This window comes from Alosa pseudoharengus, unplaced genomic scaffold (genome assembly GCF_046254945.1).
Source record: "Alosa pseudoharengus isolate Yale_2024_CS ecotype anadromous, Long Island Sound unplaced genomic scaffold, YU_APseudo_1.1 YU_APseudo_1.1_scf_11, whole genome shotgun sequence".
Classification (NCBI taxonomy): Eukaryota; Metazoa; Chordata; class Actinopteri; order Clupeiformes; family Clupeidae; genus Alosa; species Alosa pseudoharengus.
The window spans coordinates 22,306,092-22,322,337 of record NW_027468576.1 but is presented as its reverse complement, the minus strand read 5'-3'; the positions used below and the strand labels follow the sequence as shown (position 1 = coordinate 22,322,337).

At 45.1% G+C, this 16,246-nt stretch overlaps 1 protein-coding gene across 2 annotated transcripts in view; it reads right to left on the bottom strand.

Moving 5' to 3' along the window:
- The window catches only part of btbd8 (BTB domain containing 8), a 42,634-nt gene that overhangs the window by 14,471 nt on the left and 11,917 nt on the right, over nt 1-16,246 (bottom strand). For both annotated transcript variants that reach the window (XM_076278427.1, XM_076278426.1), the window contains 7 exons: nt 15,045-15,134; nt 14,054-14,134; nt 10,803-10,899; nt 8,951-9,039; nt 6,075-6,177; nt 4,191-4,373; nt 1,296-1,499 (listed from right to left, as the gene is read on the bottom strand). In XM_076278427.1, the coding sequence (XP_076134542.1) occupies nt 1,296-1,499; nt 4,191-4,373; nt 6,075-6,177; nt 8,951-9,039; nt 10,803-10,899; nt 14,054-14,134; nt 15,045-15,134 (847 nt within the window). The remainder of the gene's footprint in view (nt 1-1,295; nt 1,500-4,190; nt 4,374-6,074; nt 6,178-8,950; nt 9,040-10,802; nt 10,900-14,053; nt 14,135-15,044; nt 15,135-16,246) is intronic.

The following is a 16,246-nucleotide window of genomic DNA, read 5'->3' as shown; positions in this document are numbered from 1 at the left end:
AAGTCCTGGGATCAGAGGAGGTCCTTAGTCACCAAGGCAACACGTGTCTCTCTCTCTCTCTACACACACACACACACACACACACACACACACACACACACACACACACACACACACACACACATGTATACATACACTCACTCACCTCACTGACTGAAACTCACCTCTGAACCAAACCGCAAGTGGTCAACTACATGAACTTGGACAGACAGCATTGTGCTGTGTAGATGCAAGTAACAGATTAAATGTCCTTATCAAACCCGGACCACTAAGTAATCTTCATTTATCCTTGCTCAATAGGACAGCTATATAACCGAACAATATGAAATATGCTTACATATAGGAACATTTGAATGACATTTTCTGATAATCACAATTTGTTTGAGCTGAGGATTTTAGTGACTTGATAAGAGACTTTGAGCATTCATGAAATAGATTGTTGACTAGCAAAAACAGCCCCAGACATCCCTGAGCACTGCCCAGCCAAGAAAGTGTCATCATCAACTCAACCAAGGCACAAAGGCCTTGGTCATTTGGAATCAGGGTCAGAACAGATCTGACACTCACCAATGGTCAGTGACACAATTTTGAAGTTGCTGTTTGAAGTTGATAACCCCAGAGCTTTCTCTCTCTCTCTCTCTCTCTCCATCCCTCTCTCTCTTTTGACCCAACGCCCATCTACTCCAAAGTGCTTTCATCTCTTTGATGTCTACAGCCTTACTGCAGTATTTTGGTTTCAGCAGTGCCTTCACAGACATGGTGCAGTGCTGTTTTCAGGGGGCTGAAATGTACACCCTTTTCTTCAGGCTATTACAATCACCCAAGTCAGCATCTCCGCTGTGGAAGGTGTATTTCTACTGTCCTGACTCTTTTTCAAGTGACAAAAAGCATCTCCAACACCTTTAGTTCCTTTAGGACATTTTCAATGACCGTTTTTGTACATGTGTGTGTAAATAAGATAAGATAAACATATCATCATATTAATAATAACGATTAATAAATTACAATTCAGTTGAATTAGCCAGTGCATATTCAATTATGTTAGGTTCTCAGAAATAAATGTGTTATTACGAACATGACCATGATGTGAATATTAATGTGTGTGTAATATATGGAGGGCCTGAACACATTTTGCCATGTCATCTCTCGCCAGTGAGCCTTAAACTGGAGCGCGCACACACACACACACACACACACACACACACACACACACACACACACACACACACACACACACACACACACACACACACACACACACACACACACACACACACACACACACACACACACACCTCCACTTCCTCCTGCTGCTGGGGGTCCTCGGGGCTAGAGGCAGAGGCGCAGGCATCCAGTAGTGTGGCTGTCTCCTCGGGGCCGTCACCGCACAGCTGCTGCACCGCCACAAACAGCTCGCAGCAGTTATCCACGGCAACCGCCTCCCGCACCGCCGCACACAGTTTACGCAGCAGAGCTGGGTCCTGGGTGAACGTCTCTCTCTACAACACACACACACACACGTACACGCGCACGTACACACGCACGCACACACACGCACACACAAAGACATTCACATGAGGATGATTATGTTTTTGGCTTTTTAATTTGATTTGCTATACAAGATTTTTTTTAGATATCCTGTGACGCCTAATCTGTAAAATTAAAGTACAGAGATATGTCATGGGATTCTTTACAATCCTGTGCTGTCACACTCAATGAGAATAACAACTGTGTGATGGTCCAAAAGAAGGCAACTGCTTCTGGTTCTGTGTAACAAACTAAACAAAATGTAGATTTAGTTGTGCTGTGGGGAAGTATTCTCAGTGATTTTGTAACATCTAAACTAGATGGGATCTCCACATTGAGCTACATACCCACAACAAAGATGGGTACATGGACCATGAAGCAGACCAATTCGACCACCGTTTTTTTTTTTATATATACTCCAAGTGTAAAAATATGCACATCCGCAGTTCAAATGGATAGGGACATCAAAGCACGGCTTTGCTGCAGACAATTTTTGTCATCAAACTAGAGAAGATTCTCACCCCCCTTGTGGCAATGCCACAATAATAGCACAATGTACTCTGTCAATCTTTCCATACAGTAGAAATATTCACTAGCTTCTCTTTGAACTGCATGTTTTTGAAAGCGCTACTATGGTGGGATGGCTTGACCTTCTGCTTGGCTGACACCAGAACACACGACTGCTACAGGACATTACGAGCAGCTGCAGACGTACGTATGTGTTTCCATTTTTGAACACAGGGAAGAAAAGGCCTGCCCAAAACCCACCTCCCCCCCCGTCAGGCACGGACTACTCTACTGGACTCTAACCCACTGAGGGTTAACCTATGACTGTGTGAAGATGGAGCATTTGCTGGCCAAATGGGATGGCTAAAAGCTACTGACTGGAGCATGAGTGCATCTCTCTTTCTCTCTCCATTTCTTTCTCTCTCGCTCTCTCTCTCTAGGTTGACGGGCTGAGGGCTGAATGTGATGAAACACCCCGAGACCTCTCGCTGCCTCTCAGGGACACGCATCCCCACGTGCACGTCAGAGCCTATTTGCTGGGCAGACGTGATGCGTGTCAGCAGAGCCTGTGCCAGAGGACAGTGCATATTCTCAGTCCCAGTGACAGTACTGCTCCGCTCAATCCCACCAGCTAAATCCTCACAGATGTCTTCAACATATGCATGCAATGCAACCTGTTTATTGTGTGAAGAAATTCTGTGCCAACATGCAGATCTGCATGTGTGTGCGTGCTGACATGTTTGTGTGTGCATGCTTTGGTGTTTCAAGTGTCATGATGAGCAATGCTATTGAAGTAGATGTAGAAAGCCACAAATGACCTTTGTATGTCTTCAGTATACCATAATATTAACCGAAGGTAAGACGCTCTGCACACCTATTGATGTTCTTGTGTAAGCAATATTACATGAGAAGTTGTGATAGGTATTATGCTGAATATTAGCACTGCCAAGTCACATGCTTCTTATTTGTTGGGTTGGGTATCCTAAAATTGCATTGATTCCGATTCGGATTCCAATTCTGTTTATCAGTTCTGGTTCCTCAATTCCTCATTTACAAACATGTGAATTACACACCTCGTTTATCAATTCCTCATTTCAATTCCAAAATGTGAAGTTTTTTTTTACATTTTTTAATCCTTTTCTTTAATTTTGGTTCTGCTTATCAATTCCTGAATGCAATGACCAGTCCCACTTTCGGTTCTTTCTTATAGATCTTCTCAATTCTAATATTTCGGATTCCCAACCCTACTTATCAGATCAATCTCTTTCCCGGAGTTGACTATTTCAATTTCAATACATTTCACAGTCATCAATAGACATCACCAAATGACCAGCGTTGAAACGGTGATTATGTTACACAGCACTGGGGAGCACATAAGATACTGTGTGACTATGTGCGTTTGCATGCAGTGGTTTCAGCCTTGGAGAGTGGTCTGCTAACTAGCATCTGGCAAAGCAAGCCTAAGGCTTCAGCGCTCCACTCTGCTCTGCTTGGACTCTCTGACTGACAATGATTGCTTTGGGCAGGGAGTGTGGCTTGTTTGCTGGTAGCGGTCATGTAGAAGAGAACAGCTCATTTGGGCGTTTTATCACTGCAGAAGCTGCAGAAGAATATACATAAACCAAGGTACCATCCTAAAATGTTAAATTCTGATTCTGATTCTGATTCCGATTCTGATTCTGATGTTACTGTTACTGGACATGTAGGCATGGGTGTGTTTGTTTGTGTGTATGTGTGTGTGTGATGTGTGCACACGTGTTTATGGTCTGTGAAGTGCAATTCTTTAGTGCGACTGGTAGTACTGCCTGGGCTAGAGAGTGTGTATAGAAATGTGTTTGTGTAGAGGTGCAGTCACCATCATTCACTATATTTTCAGCTGATCGTTGCATTCTGTCTGCCAGTAGGAATGGATGCCTGCTGCCTCACATATGCTCACCTACATGTATGAGAGCATGCATGTGTGTGTGTGTGTGTGTGTGCGCTTGCGTTCTCATCTATTATACATTTCAGTTTCCCTGAATAACAACACGGTAGGATACTAGCCCTAATAGGGTCATACGTTTTCGTTTACATTGATCTGTTTAAGTGTATACTGTATACATGTGTATATGTGCTCGTACTGTGTGTGTATGTATGTATGTATGCGTGCCTCTTACCCTGCGGAAGTTGTGGAAGGCCTGTGTGTGTGTGACCTGGGGCAGGTAAGTGACGGTCAGACGCAGGCTTTGCTCTTGAAGCTCATTGGCCAGACTCAGCACCTGCCTCGCCCACTTCACCTCTGGCAAACAGCCAATCAACTGATCGCTCCCGCAGAGCACCGTCATTGCAGTCTGCACGGTCTACACACACACACACACACACACACACACACACACACACACACACACACACACACACACACACACACACACACACACACACACACACACACACACACACACACACACACACACACACACACACACACACACACACACACACACACACACACACACACACACACACACACACACACATTGTTTGTAAGATGACCTTGCACATTTCTTTTAATTTTCCATCACATATGCATGCACACACTGAATAGCTCTTTCGGTCTTTGTTCTCTACCCTCTACTCATCATCCATCACTCAGTTACACCTCCATCTCTCCCCTTTTCGTCATTTCTCTGTTCTGAACGCCAATCACATATTTATTATTCCACACAATCAACACCGCAGTTACCTAAAGTAATTCCGCCTGAACAACCCCTACTGTAGAAAGACATTCATGCCTGGATTATGCCTGTGATTGAGTTATTTTCACGAGAGCCACTCCAACATGAATAAATACCCTGTTTGCATTATGTCCATGGCTGTGCCGTTTTCAGGAGGGCAGTGATATTAGCCAGTGGCGGCCAGTGGAGGATGATGTCAGCCATTCCATCCTGTGTGGGGGATAAAGGCTGCTCTTACACATGTCCATTTATAATCCCCTCTGCTGCACTGCTGTTTTACATCAGAGCTGGCAATCAAACCAGCAGCAAAAATCTGCGTCTGTACAACAGCTTTGGGCTTGTCGTCTCAGTGCCTCATTCTCTCTCTATCGCACAGTAAGAATAGGGATACATACACACATAAACAAACAATTTTTCACTCAGACTTCATTCAATTATTTGCCCAAAATATTAAGGGAACAGAAGTTAATATGGCATGTCAGGCTGTCTTATTTTCATGTGCACAACTCCAATGTGTGTGCCCCTGTTTGTACTATATAGCTATGATTTTGTTACTTTAATGAGAGAACAAATACTAAGGAGTGCTTTCTCTCTCTCTCTCTCACACACACACACACACACACACACACACACACACACACACACACACACACACACACACACACACACACACACACACACACACACACACACACACACACACACACACACACACACACACACACACACACACACACACACACACACACACACACACACACACACACACACCTGCAGGAGATGGCCAGTGGGTCATTCAGAGGTCAGCATCTGGCCTATAGTTCAGCCCATTTCCTCTCCAGCTGGAGCAGAGCACCCACACTCAATTACAGCAGCTTATTAGGCTCTGTGTATGTGTGTGTGTGTATACATGTGTGTGTATGTGTGTTTGTGAGCGTGTTTGAGCAAGAAGGAGAGAGAGCAAGAAAGAGAGAAAGAGAGTCTGCCTGAGCGTGAAGGTGTACATATGTGTGCACTGTGCATGATTGTGTGTGTGTGTGTGTGTGTAGCAGGGCTGCAGCTCCCCTCACACGTGTGTTGGCGCCTGGGAGAATGTGTTGACGTGGGCAGACTGCATGTCATCATCTGAGACTTCCTCTGAGTGTGGGTGGGGAACTGGGATTGGCCATGGAAAACTGGGGTGTGTGGTGGCAGGGGAGAAAGGACTGGGGATAATGCTATGTGCATGCCAATGTGCATACAGTGTGTGTGAAGACTGGTGTGTAATTCACATGTTTGTAAATGTATGCGAGTCAGAGAGTGTGTCTGTGTGTGTGCATTACATACCATAGATCGTATCACAGCATTAAGGCAGTCTCTTTGGAGTTCTGGCGGCAGCAGGGCAAAGCTCCTTTCACACCAGCACTTGACAAAATGTTCTGCCTGCCACCTACAGCGTGGGCATGTGCACACACACACACACACACACACACACACACACGCGCACACACACACACACACACAGAAAGGGAAATAGTTGTGTGAGCTGGTGTGAGTTGTGGGGCGGTCGTCTTGGAGCAGAGGTGGCCGTTATCTGTCTCCAGCAGAGTGGGCTCGGACAGCGCACTACATTAAAGGCTCATCACCACGAGGCCAGGCAGGCCTGGCTCTGCTCTCTGCTCCGCTCTGGACAGCTGCCCTGTTGCTCCCTGTGAATGAGACTCCATATCCTCACTGCATACAGTTGTGCCAGTGCGTGCGCGCACACACACACACACACACACAGAGGCATATGCCCACACACAAAAACACTCATTAACACTCACACAAATTGAAACAAGCCAGTGACAAATTATTTTGTTTAGCCAAATGCCTTGGCATGAAGTAGTTCTCCCCACATATACTTTCATTTCAATTTGCTTGTGTCTAGCCAGAATGGGAACAACCTCCTACTGAAATAGAGAAGATGGATAATAAATAATTCATGCATGGTTGGAAAATACAGTAATTGGAAAATACACTACTCTTTTCAGGGCTGTATAGTGCTACTTATATGTAACACATGCTACAAAAAAAATCAGCCTGTGCTATGGATGATTTACTAGCTTAGCAACAATCTCTTAGAATGTCGCTTACAGATGAGGTGTTTGTACAGTAACTACATAACGATGCTAGAGACGTTGTGCATTGTGCTGCAAAATGATACAATTCCTGTAGAACCAGAGCGATGAGCAAAAAAAGTTAACATACAGCCCTGCTTTTTAACATATTTGGCTTCCAAATGTCTAATCAAACCACAAACCATAAACTATAAAGTAATGAGATGCTGCGTGTCTTTCAGAATCCTAAACACTGAGTGTAAATATCCCTTAAATCCTCCTCTGAGTCCTTCACATGGATGGTTCAGTAGCAAACCTCTGACTTTGGCCCTGTTCTTGTGACAGAGAGCCAGAGAGGAGGAGAGCTCCACTAATCTCCAGATAAGAGTGGTCCAGATAAATAGTACTGTGGGATGAAGAAGTGGGGGGGGGGAGGAGAGCTATGGGGTGACGTCCAAATGTTAACTGCAGGAGACAGCAGCTAGGAGATGAAGAGAGAAACGTATATAGAGCTGCAGCCTTGGAGAAAAAAAAAACTCCAACCCTCATACTTCTCACTGAGCCTGATTCATTGTCATCACCATACACACCACCGCCCACAACACTGGCAGCACACAAACGCTGGCAGGGAGACACAGTCACACACACACATTGTCTCTCACACACACATATACACACACACACACACACACACACACACACACACACACACACACACACATATATATATATATACACAATAAGAGGCACAGGCAAGGGAAGAAAAAAAACCTAAGGCTAAGGGAGAAAACACTCGACCTACATTTTTACACGTTCACTATCTGCTTGTTTACATCGCCACGTGACGAGAGAGAATCGTGACCAACAGAGCTGAAAACTCCAGTCGTAGCGAGCGAGACTTGGACAGACACAGAAAACTACTGCAGAATGAAGGGCGGAGGTTTGGGGAGGGGGGGGGTTTGCACTCATAACATGGAATTCCAAATGCGCTACTGCTAGAACGCAGTTTAAGATTTCAGAGTCATGCGAGTTTGCTCCGTTCCATTTTTCAGTCTACCACACTAGTCAGTGGAGGCTGCTGCCTGAAACAGACACTGTAGCCAAAGGAGAACAGGACAGGATCTCTTGTAAAGTGAAAAACAGCAGTCAGGTATTGAGTTGATGGGACACAAACATGACTCTGCTCCCATGCTGCCAGACAGACAACAATGTACCCAATGACAAATAACACTGGAGCAGGATCCACACAGAGCACTCAGTCCTCTCAGTCCCAGACCTCTCAGCTGCTTTGTCTGATCTCAGTCTGCTTTATGACAGACAGAGACTCCGTCCTGCACTCCAATCCACCTGAGTCTCACACTCCAGTCATCCATTTTAAGAGAAGAAAATACACACACACCCAAAACACAACAATCCTTTCTTCCTTCAGCTTTTTTTTTTTTTGAAGTCTCTGTAGTGATATTTTTGCTCTGGAGCGAAAATAAGGCAGCTCTCCTCCTTGTTTACCACAAAAAAGGGAGTGTTCTTCGGCCCAAAACGAGGTCAGACGCTGCATTTGGGCTGCGTAAGGGGTACGGTGACGTGGGAGGCGTTCATTTAATGACAGCTGGAATGCTGTGAGGGCGGTTGCTTCTGTTGATGCTGTTATTGGTGTTGTTCTGGAGGAGAATGGCCGCGCTGGCACCACCGCTCTCTCACTCTCTCTCTCTCTCTCTCTCTCTCTCTCTCACTCTCTCTCTCTCTCCCTCACGCTCTCTCTCTCACTCTCACTCTCTCACTCTCACTCTCTCTCTCACCTTGGCAGCCCCATTAGGGCAGCGATTCCGCCGGCCACAGCTGCCAATATGTCAGCAGGGGTAATTTACTCAGCAAGTAAAGGCCCTGTGACAATGAAAGACTGATGTTGCCCATTCAGTGGTTTGTCTATAGTAGTTAATTGGATCATGACTGAGATAGTGTCGTGACCAAATTGTGTTTGTACACAGGAAAACCCTCTCCCTCCTGCATTACGGATATGGATTAGATTTTACAGTGACTGCATAAATGTGTCACACTATGTATATTATATTACACAAACATGTGCACAGACAGACACACACACACACTTTCACATAGTGCACTTACTTCAGACATGAGTTGTAAAGGTTGTGCAGGCCAATGGACTGGCAGATGGACAGACACTCCAAGACGGTCTTCTGCACTCCATCCATTGGCTACAAGAGGAAAGACAGGAAATGTGTCAGGATGTTCCACCAAGCGCCAAACCGTAACTACAACACACAGAAATCCAGCGCCTCCACACTAAATCTAAACTGGAGGGCTGGAAAAGGGAGCATGGACACACGTCTATGGTCATGTACCCCATGATATGATGCTGTAATGTAGAAAGTTGACCTCTGACGTGCAAAGTTAGAAAAACTCTAAAGGACACACGCATACAAACACTCCACATGACTTTGTGGAGACTCTATGTTCCACAGTCATGCTCATTCTGTATCCAGGGAAAAGTCCATTCCCTTACCATGCTGCCATGACAAAGCCCACAAGCAGCAGAGGAGCCAGGCACAGAGACAAGCTTTCTCCTCCTCACACTAGAGCCTGACTTCTTCAGTGCTGATATTCTGAACCGAGACTGATGGAATAAAGCACCCCATCTCACACACACACACACACACACACACACACACACACACACACACACACACACACACACACACACACACACACACACACACACACACACACACACACACACACACACACACACACACACACGAGACCAGTTCCGGATGAAGGGCGGGCGGATACTGAGGGGCTGTGGTTGTGGGCACTGCATAGTGACGGAGAGCCTGGCAGCCTTGGGCAGAGGTGACAACCCCCACCCACCCAGTCAGAAATCACCTGCCACTGATATATTGCGGCAGTGATTTTCTGGCACATACTAAACTCCCAGTGTCAAACCAGGAGGGGGGGGGGGGGGGGGGGTGCAGGAAGAGCTCCGACACACTAGAGCACTGCAATGCGAGAAAAATCCTTCTCACTTTGAGAGAGCGAGAGAGAAATCCTTCTCGCTTTGAGAGAGAGGGAGGGAGAGAGAGAGCACACATATTGGGGTGGGGTAATAGATGACAGTGAAATGTTCAGACAGGGAAAAAGTGGGATGTGTTATTTTCTCCCTGCTGACGCACATAACCAAACAATCCTCCTGATTTTTAAACACAAACAGCAAGTTCAACAGTGACCTGGTTGGGCATCTTTTGCTGATATCACTTGGAGTATAAAGGCAATTAAGGGAAGGCAAAAAAGGGATTGTTTACTAATGCCTTTGCTGTTGAAAAACATCCTATAATGATAAAGTTGCTGGCTGAGTCAATAGCCATAAGCACCAGCTTCCCAAAGTGACCCTTATGACTAACAAGGATGCATTTCTATGGATACTTGGGGTGATGACTGGGCCGCCCTTGAGACAAACTGATAACGACTGCATTTTTATTACTTCCATGGTCAAATATTTATGGCAACGCAAAGCTTTAGATGAAATGATAGTATCTCATTACTGTGGAGGTGTGAAAAAGGGCTTTTTCAAAGCCAGCATACCGCAAATATAATACAAAAAAACACATAAATGTAAAAACAGATGTGTGCATTATCTTTACAGCAGCATTTGAATATACATATTAACATGAATGGTCAGATCCTGATAAATAATACTATTACAACTCCGATCCCAGTATCGAGTTATAGTGCACTTTTAGTATCAGAAGAAAACTATGAAAATGGAATCTTTGATATGTTTCTTTCCCTGACCTATGAAGGAGGAGCAAAAAAAGTAAATGTGTTCTTGTGTGTGTGTGTGTGCACATGTGCTTCTCATTTCTGAGAGACAGAAAGAGAGCAAGAGTAAGCATGAGAGAAAGTGAGACAGAGACAGAGACAATGAGAGAGAGAGAAAGAGAGAGAGGGTAGAGTCGCTCACCTTGGGGAAGAAGCGGCAGTAGTCACGAGTCAGCACCATTTCAGCCACATCCTTCAGCCCCTCCAGCCCCAGCATGTCTGCCGCCATCACCACCTGACTGAGAAGCGCGCACACACACACACACACACACGCGCACGCACACGCACACACACACACACACACACACACACACACACACACACACACACCCCAACAGAGTCAGGGTCAGAGGTCAAGGACAGCCCCATCAAAGATCTAGGCTCCTCCAAACACTATGCTTTGATTACCTGACACATACACATTATACAGGAGCACCGGTCAATAAGCCCTGATGATCAGTGGTATGTGGCCTTAGTTTATTATGACCGCCGCTAGCGAAGCTAGCGAAGCGGTCATATAGGGATTGTCAAAGTTTTTTTTTTTTTTTTTTTTTTTCCCGTCATCTACTTCCTGAAATTTTGGTCAACGATACCCGGGGCACCGAAACACCAGGGCACATGAAATTTGGTGGGTATGTAGCCCCACTAGACTTTTACGGAAAAATTTCGTTTGGTCCCCGGGGGCCACTCCCCCTCCGCGCTGGGCCCCCCGAAACCCAAAAAATGCAGTTTTTCCTCAATAACTACCTGAACCGTGGCACCGAGGATGAAGAAATTTTTATGGTATGTTGGTCTCAAGGGCCCACATCAACTTAGCCCATAATCACTCATTTGTGATTTGCACCCCCCCGGTAAAAAATGAAAATGCAATATCATTCTGCTTTAATCGCCCCTCTCTTCAGTAAAGACGTTCAGAACTGCACCAAATTTTATGTGTATGATTAACCTGACATTCTCTGGGGGTATGCCAAGTTTCGTAGAATTTCATCCATGGGGGGGTCTAAAAAATTAAGTTATGTGTACATTTAGTGACTCTACACTCATTGGCCTGTAGATGGTGGTGCACACATATACACATGCACACACACACACAGGCACCCACATACTATCGGTATTAGAACGGCCGATACATAATTACAAATTCAGTAGGATTAAAAGAAAGCCAAAATAAATATTCATCATCATCATCATGGCTGCATTTCCAGTATTGGCGATAAGTAGTCGTTTGTCCACTAGATGGCGCATCGTTGCAGTGAGACGTAATTTTGTTGGAAGTTAATCTTAAATGGGTTGGAAAGACACTATGCTTCCTACAAGGACAAGACTGTAGGCTACAGTAGTTTACCGCAGAGAACGTCTAAGGGTAGGATGATTTCTGCATGACATGTAATTCCCATTTCCTCTTGAAGCCGAAATAAATCTGAGAATGTTTATCGGACATGCTTGTTTTTTACTGCAGGTAGGCTACGTTAATCCTATCAATAGCAGAACGTAGGTAAAATAATGTTACCGTTAGCATGGTTGACTGATGGAGGCCAATTTGATTATTGATGTATTTGTAGAAAACCATAAATGCGTTTATAAGCTACCAAGCAAATCGATAACAGCACTAATTGTATCTTTCGACTGTCATCTCATTTGCTTATGACCATAACCTAGGCTACTAACAGGAGCTAAGTGAGTTAGCCACAACACGTTCGCTACGTGATGGTTTTTTAATGGAAAATATATAGGCTACCTGAAAGATAACCTGTCTATGATCCCGTGATGATCTACAATCTCCATTTAAACCAGATGTTTTAGAGCGCACGTTGAGATGTATTCAGGGCAGGGCTGTACCTACACATATTTGTTGCACGTGCTACAAAAATCATTCTTTGCGATGAATGATTTAGTACCAACGTTACAAGGGTCAGATACAGTTTTGCCTATGGCTATTCCGTGAGACTGAGGCGCTTTTTGTTTGTTCGAAGTGCGTGTTTAGGGTGTGAGAGGGGAGTCGATGTGCTTTGATTCCAGCTTGGTAGTTGTAGTCTATGCGATTAAAAAACACGTGTGTGTGAAGTATCCAAACAATGATAACGCTTTCATTATGGCTGCTTTAGCCACAGACCTTGAGCTACTGTACAGTGGGTTGGGTTCCGTTTAGAAGTGTCCACTTCATTCGCCCTTTCCGTGATTCACAGCTACGTGAAATGTATTACTACTGATATGCAAAACTATTAACTTTTTCGCCAAGAGGTGGCAGCTTGATACTGTAAGGTGTAAGCCATTGGTTCCAACGGAGATTTTATTTGGGTCGCCAGCATAGCCTAGCGACAATTTGTGTTGTGTAATAGGCCTAGCATAGGGCCTACCTTATATAGCTTATAGTTTGTTAACAGTCACGGTTTTGTCATAACTCCCTCTATGCATTTTTGCATTTAGAATAGCTCTAAAACCGGGGGGCGAACACGTCGCAGGGGGGGCGCCAGTGCGTGGATATCTCAATCGCAAAATTAAACAATATTTCTATCGGGCGCCTACCATGGACTAGGCTGGGTGAAAATCAAAAGATTGCGTCAAAAGATTGAGCTTAACCATTGACCTCATGGTTGCAAAATGCAAGGGAACATGAATCAGCATATTATTTGCACAAACAATAACGGAGAGTAGCTCTTCAACTTTGCCCGTTAAAATGTGTATGAACAGTCTCGCAACGCATTTCATGAAGGCCCTTTGGACATGTCAGTTATTTGCACCACTGGGAAAAACGGCATTTTGTTTTAGACTACTGGTATTTCATTTGTGCATTGACAATAAAGCTGAATATCATTTGAACTAGATGACTAAACTTATGCATATGTAGAAGAAGAAACATTCACAAAAATCCATGACATGACCTCTCTTCTTGATAGCTGTTGAAAACTGCATGGAACTGACAGGGATTGTTTTGTTTAATAATAAATAAATAAATACATTATGCTGCTACCTTCTGCTTTTCCCAAATACAATGTAGCCTACAGGTGTACCTTTCATCAGTCCAGTTGCAATGGATGGACTGTGATGAACTGCCCTACTTGTGATTGTTTAGAGATTTTAAAGGTTTTATAACAATGTTACAGATTTTTTGGCCCAGAAACAAATCTATTCACCTTTGCAGCGCCAGTAGGCTACTTTGTGTGCGGAATGTGTGCAAACACACATTTCAAACAAGCATACACAAAAGTTTCAAGAGTGGGGAATGGAGTAGAAGATGGAGACAAATTCATTAATATGATTTATTTTCGCAGAATGGATGTGCAGGACTGAGCGGCGGTCATATTTTGTACCGCTACGCGGTACATCTAGTTTATGTATGTTGCCGGTAGTAACCGTGTACATCTTGCGGTACTATATGCTGCTACAAGTTACCTGATGTTGGTCCCTGGCGGCAAGTCCAGAATGGCTCCATACATAAAATGAAGTAACACGTCCATTTCATCTGGACCTAGGCTGAAAGATGCGGACAGACGCACACAATCAACATACACATGTATACACACAAACCCAGACCTCTACATTGCAAAAGGACTCATGTTTCATGCCAACCACCCCAACAGGTACCAGATATTTTTGTATACAAACACAGGAAGTAACATCCTGCTAAACAAAAATCACAGCTGCATGAATCAGCCCATCCCCTCCTGCCTGGCACACACACTGGAGTGCCGGGAAACTCAGACCGTGGTGAGGGAACAGCTGCTCTTCTCTTCCCTTCTCACACACGGCGTTGGGGGCACAGCCATTCAATTATTCAGTGGATAAAGCCCATTTAGCAGGGAGGTAAGCGAGTGAATGGGCTTCAGGGCTGGAAAGGCCTGTGGCTGCACTGGCTCTATGAAACCCTATATGTGTCATGCCCTGTGTGTGTGTGTGTGTGTGTGTGTGTGTGTGTGTGTGTGTGTGTGTGATTTAAGGACGCAGATGAGCAGAGCATGCATTATTCACAAGCTGCAGGTACACTCCGAAGATCCGCTGAGCCTGAGGAGATTAATTGTACAGCGCCGCAAACAACAAACAGGACAACACCGGTGTTTTGTCGAGGCAATTGGGGAGGGTTCCGGAAAGGGAGCTGCTGCTTACGCAAGCTGATGTCTTCAAACATTCCCCCAACAGCAAACATTTCATACTGCATGCACAAATTCTCGGTAGAACTACTGGAAAGTAAGTAGTTGACAACCCAATAGTGTGAAAAAAAAACCATTTGTGCTTTAAGATGCTACATGTAATTTGATGGAATGGGGGTCTTAGAGATTTACAGATAACAAGGATTTCAAGAAGCCTCCTAGGACCTCAAATAGATATGGGCTGTTAGAGAAAGCGCTTTAGGATGGGGATTGGATTCAGGCCCTCTGAAACCTACCCTTGGAGTGTGATGCTCTGTCTCGAACTCTCCATCCAGCTCCCGCATAGCATGGCTCTGAAGTACTGTGAGCGTGCACACAAAACAGCCCTGTAGAGAGAGAGACACACACACACAGACACACACACACACACACGTTAGTCTTTACCATGCCACTGGCCTCTTGCACTTCAGTGCTGACCCAAACAAAAACTGTTTGTCTGGCCACTGCCACAACTGCCACCCAGAGCACTAGGGACAGGACACCAGACCCCGAATGACTTGGTCTCTGAACGCTATAGGGAGAGGCAGGCCGCACGCTATGGAAGGGTATTAACCCTCATGATTTTTTAATCTGGTTCTCAGAATATCCTCAGAGTATCTGGGGACTTGCATCAGGGATAAGATAACATACGGAGAACGACTAAAGCCCAGCCACGCCATCCCTCCTCTCCTCTCCACTCTCATAAACAAATGCACACACATATTGCATCTCACTCTTACTCAGCCACCCCCCCCCACACACACACCCCCACACACTCTCTCATTTATCCCATACACAGACACACACTCACACTGAGACACACCAAGTCACTCACACAGACGCAAACCCCCACACACACAGACGCACCCCCCCCCCCCTTCCCCAGCCTGAAGACGATGCTAAAAATAGCACACTTTGTTCTAGGCCCTGTCCATGGCTTGTGTCAGGCAGGCGGAGTGAGGTACGACTCTCTCTCTATGTAATCATTAAAGGCTGAGCTGGCGGAGACAGCGCAGCGTCCATCAGAGCGATGGGCGGCGAGGGAGACAGCAGGGCTTAACCAGGAGTGGGGGCCTCTCCACAGCGAGGGCGACTGGACCAGGAGTCTGTCACAGGAAGGGGGAATGCTGTGATCATGAAGCCTACAGCAATGGGAATCTATTCAACCATCCAGCCAAACGCCAACCATGGTCAAACCAAACACAACTAGATATAGATACTGTTCATTTTTTCCCCCCATCTGTGTTGCTAAAATGAGAACATCTGTAACTAAGTGAAACTATTGTTGACAGAAATTGTTGGAATAATAGTTTCCTGTTGTACTGACTGATTAAAACAGCTAGAATGTGACATTTTGTGGCATTGTTTTGTAGCATTTCACAAATATGAAGACAATTAAAAATTAAAGCTAAGCTGTGGGAATGAGATTGTGCTGATCACAGGAGGAAACTAGTAGCTA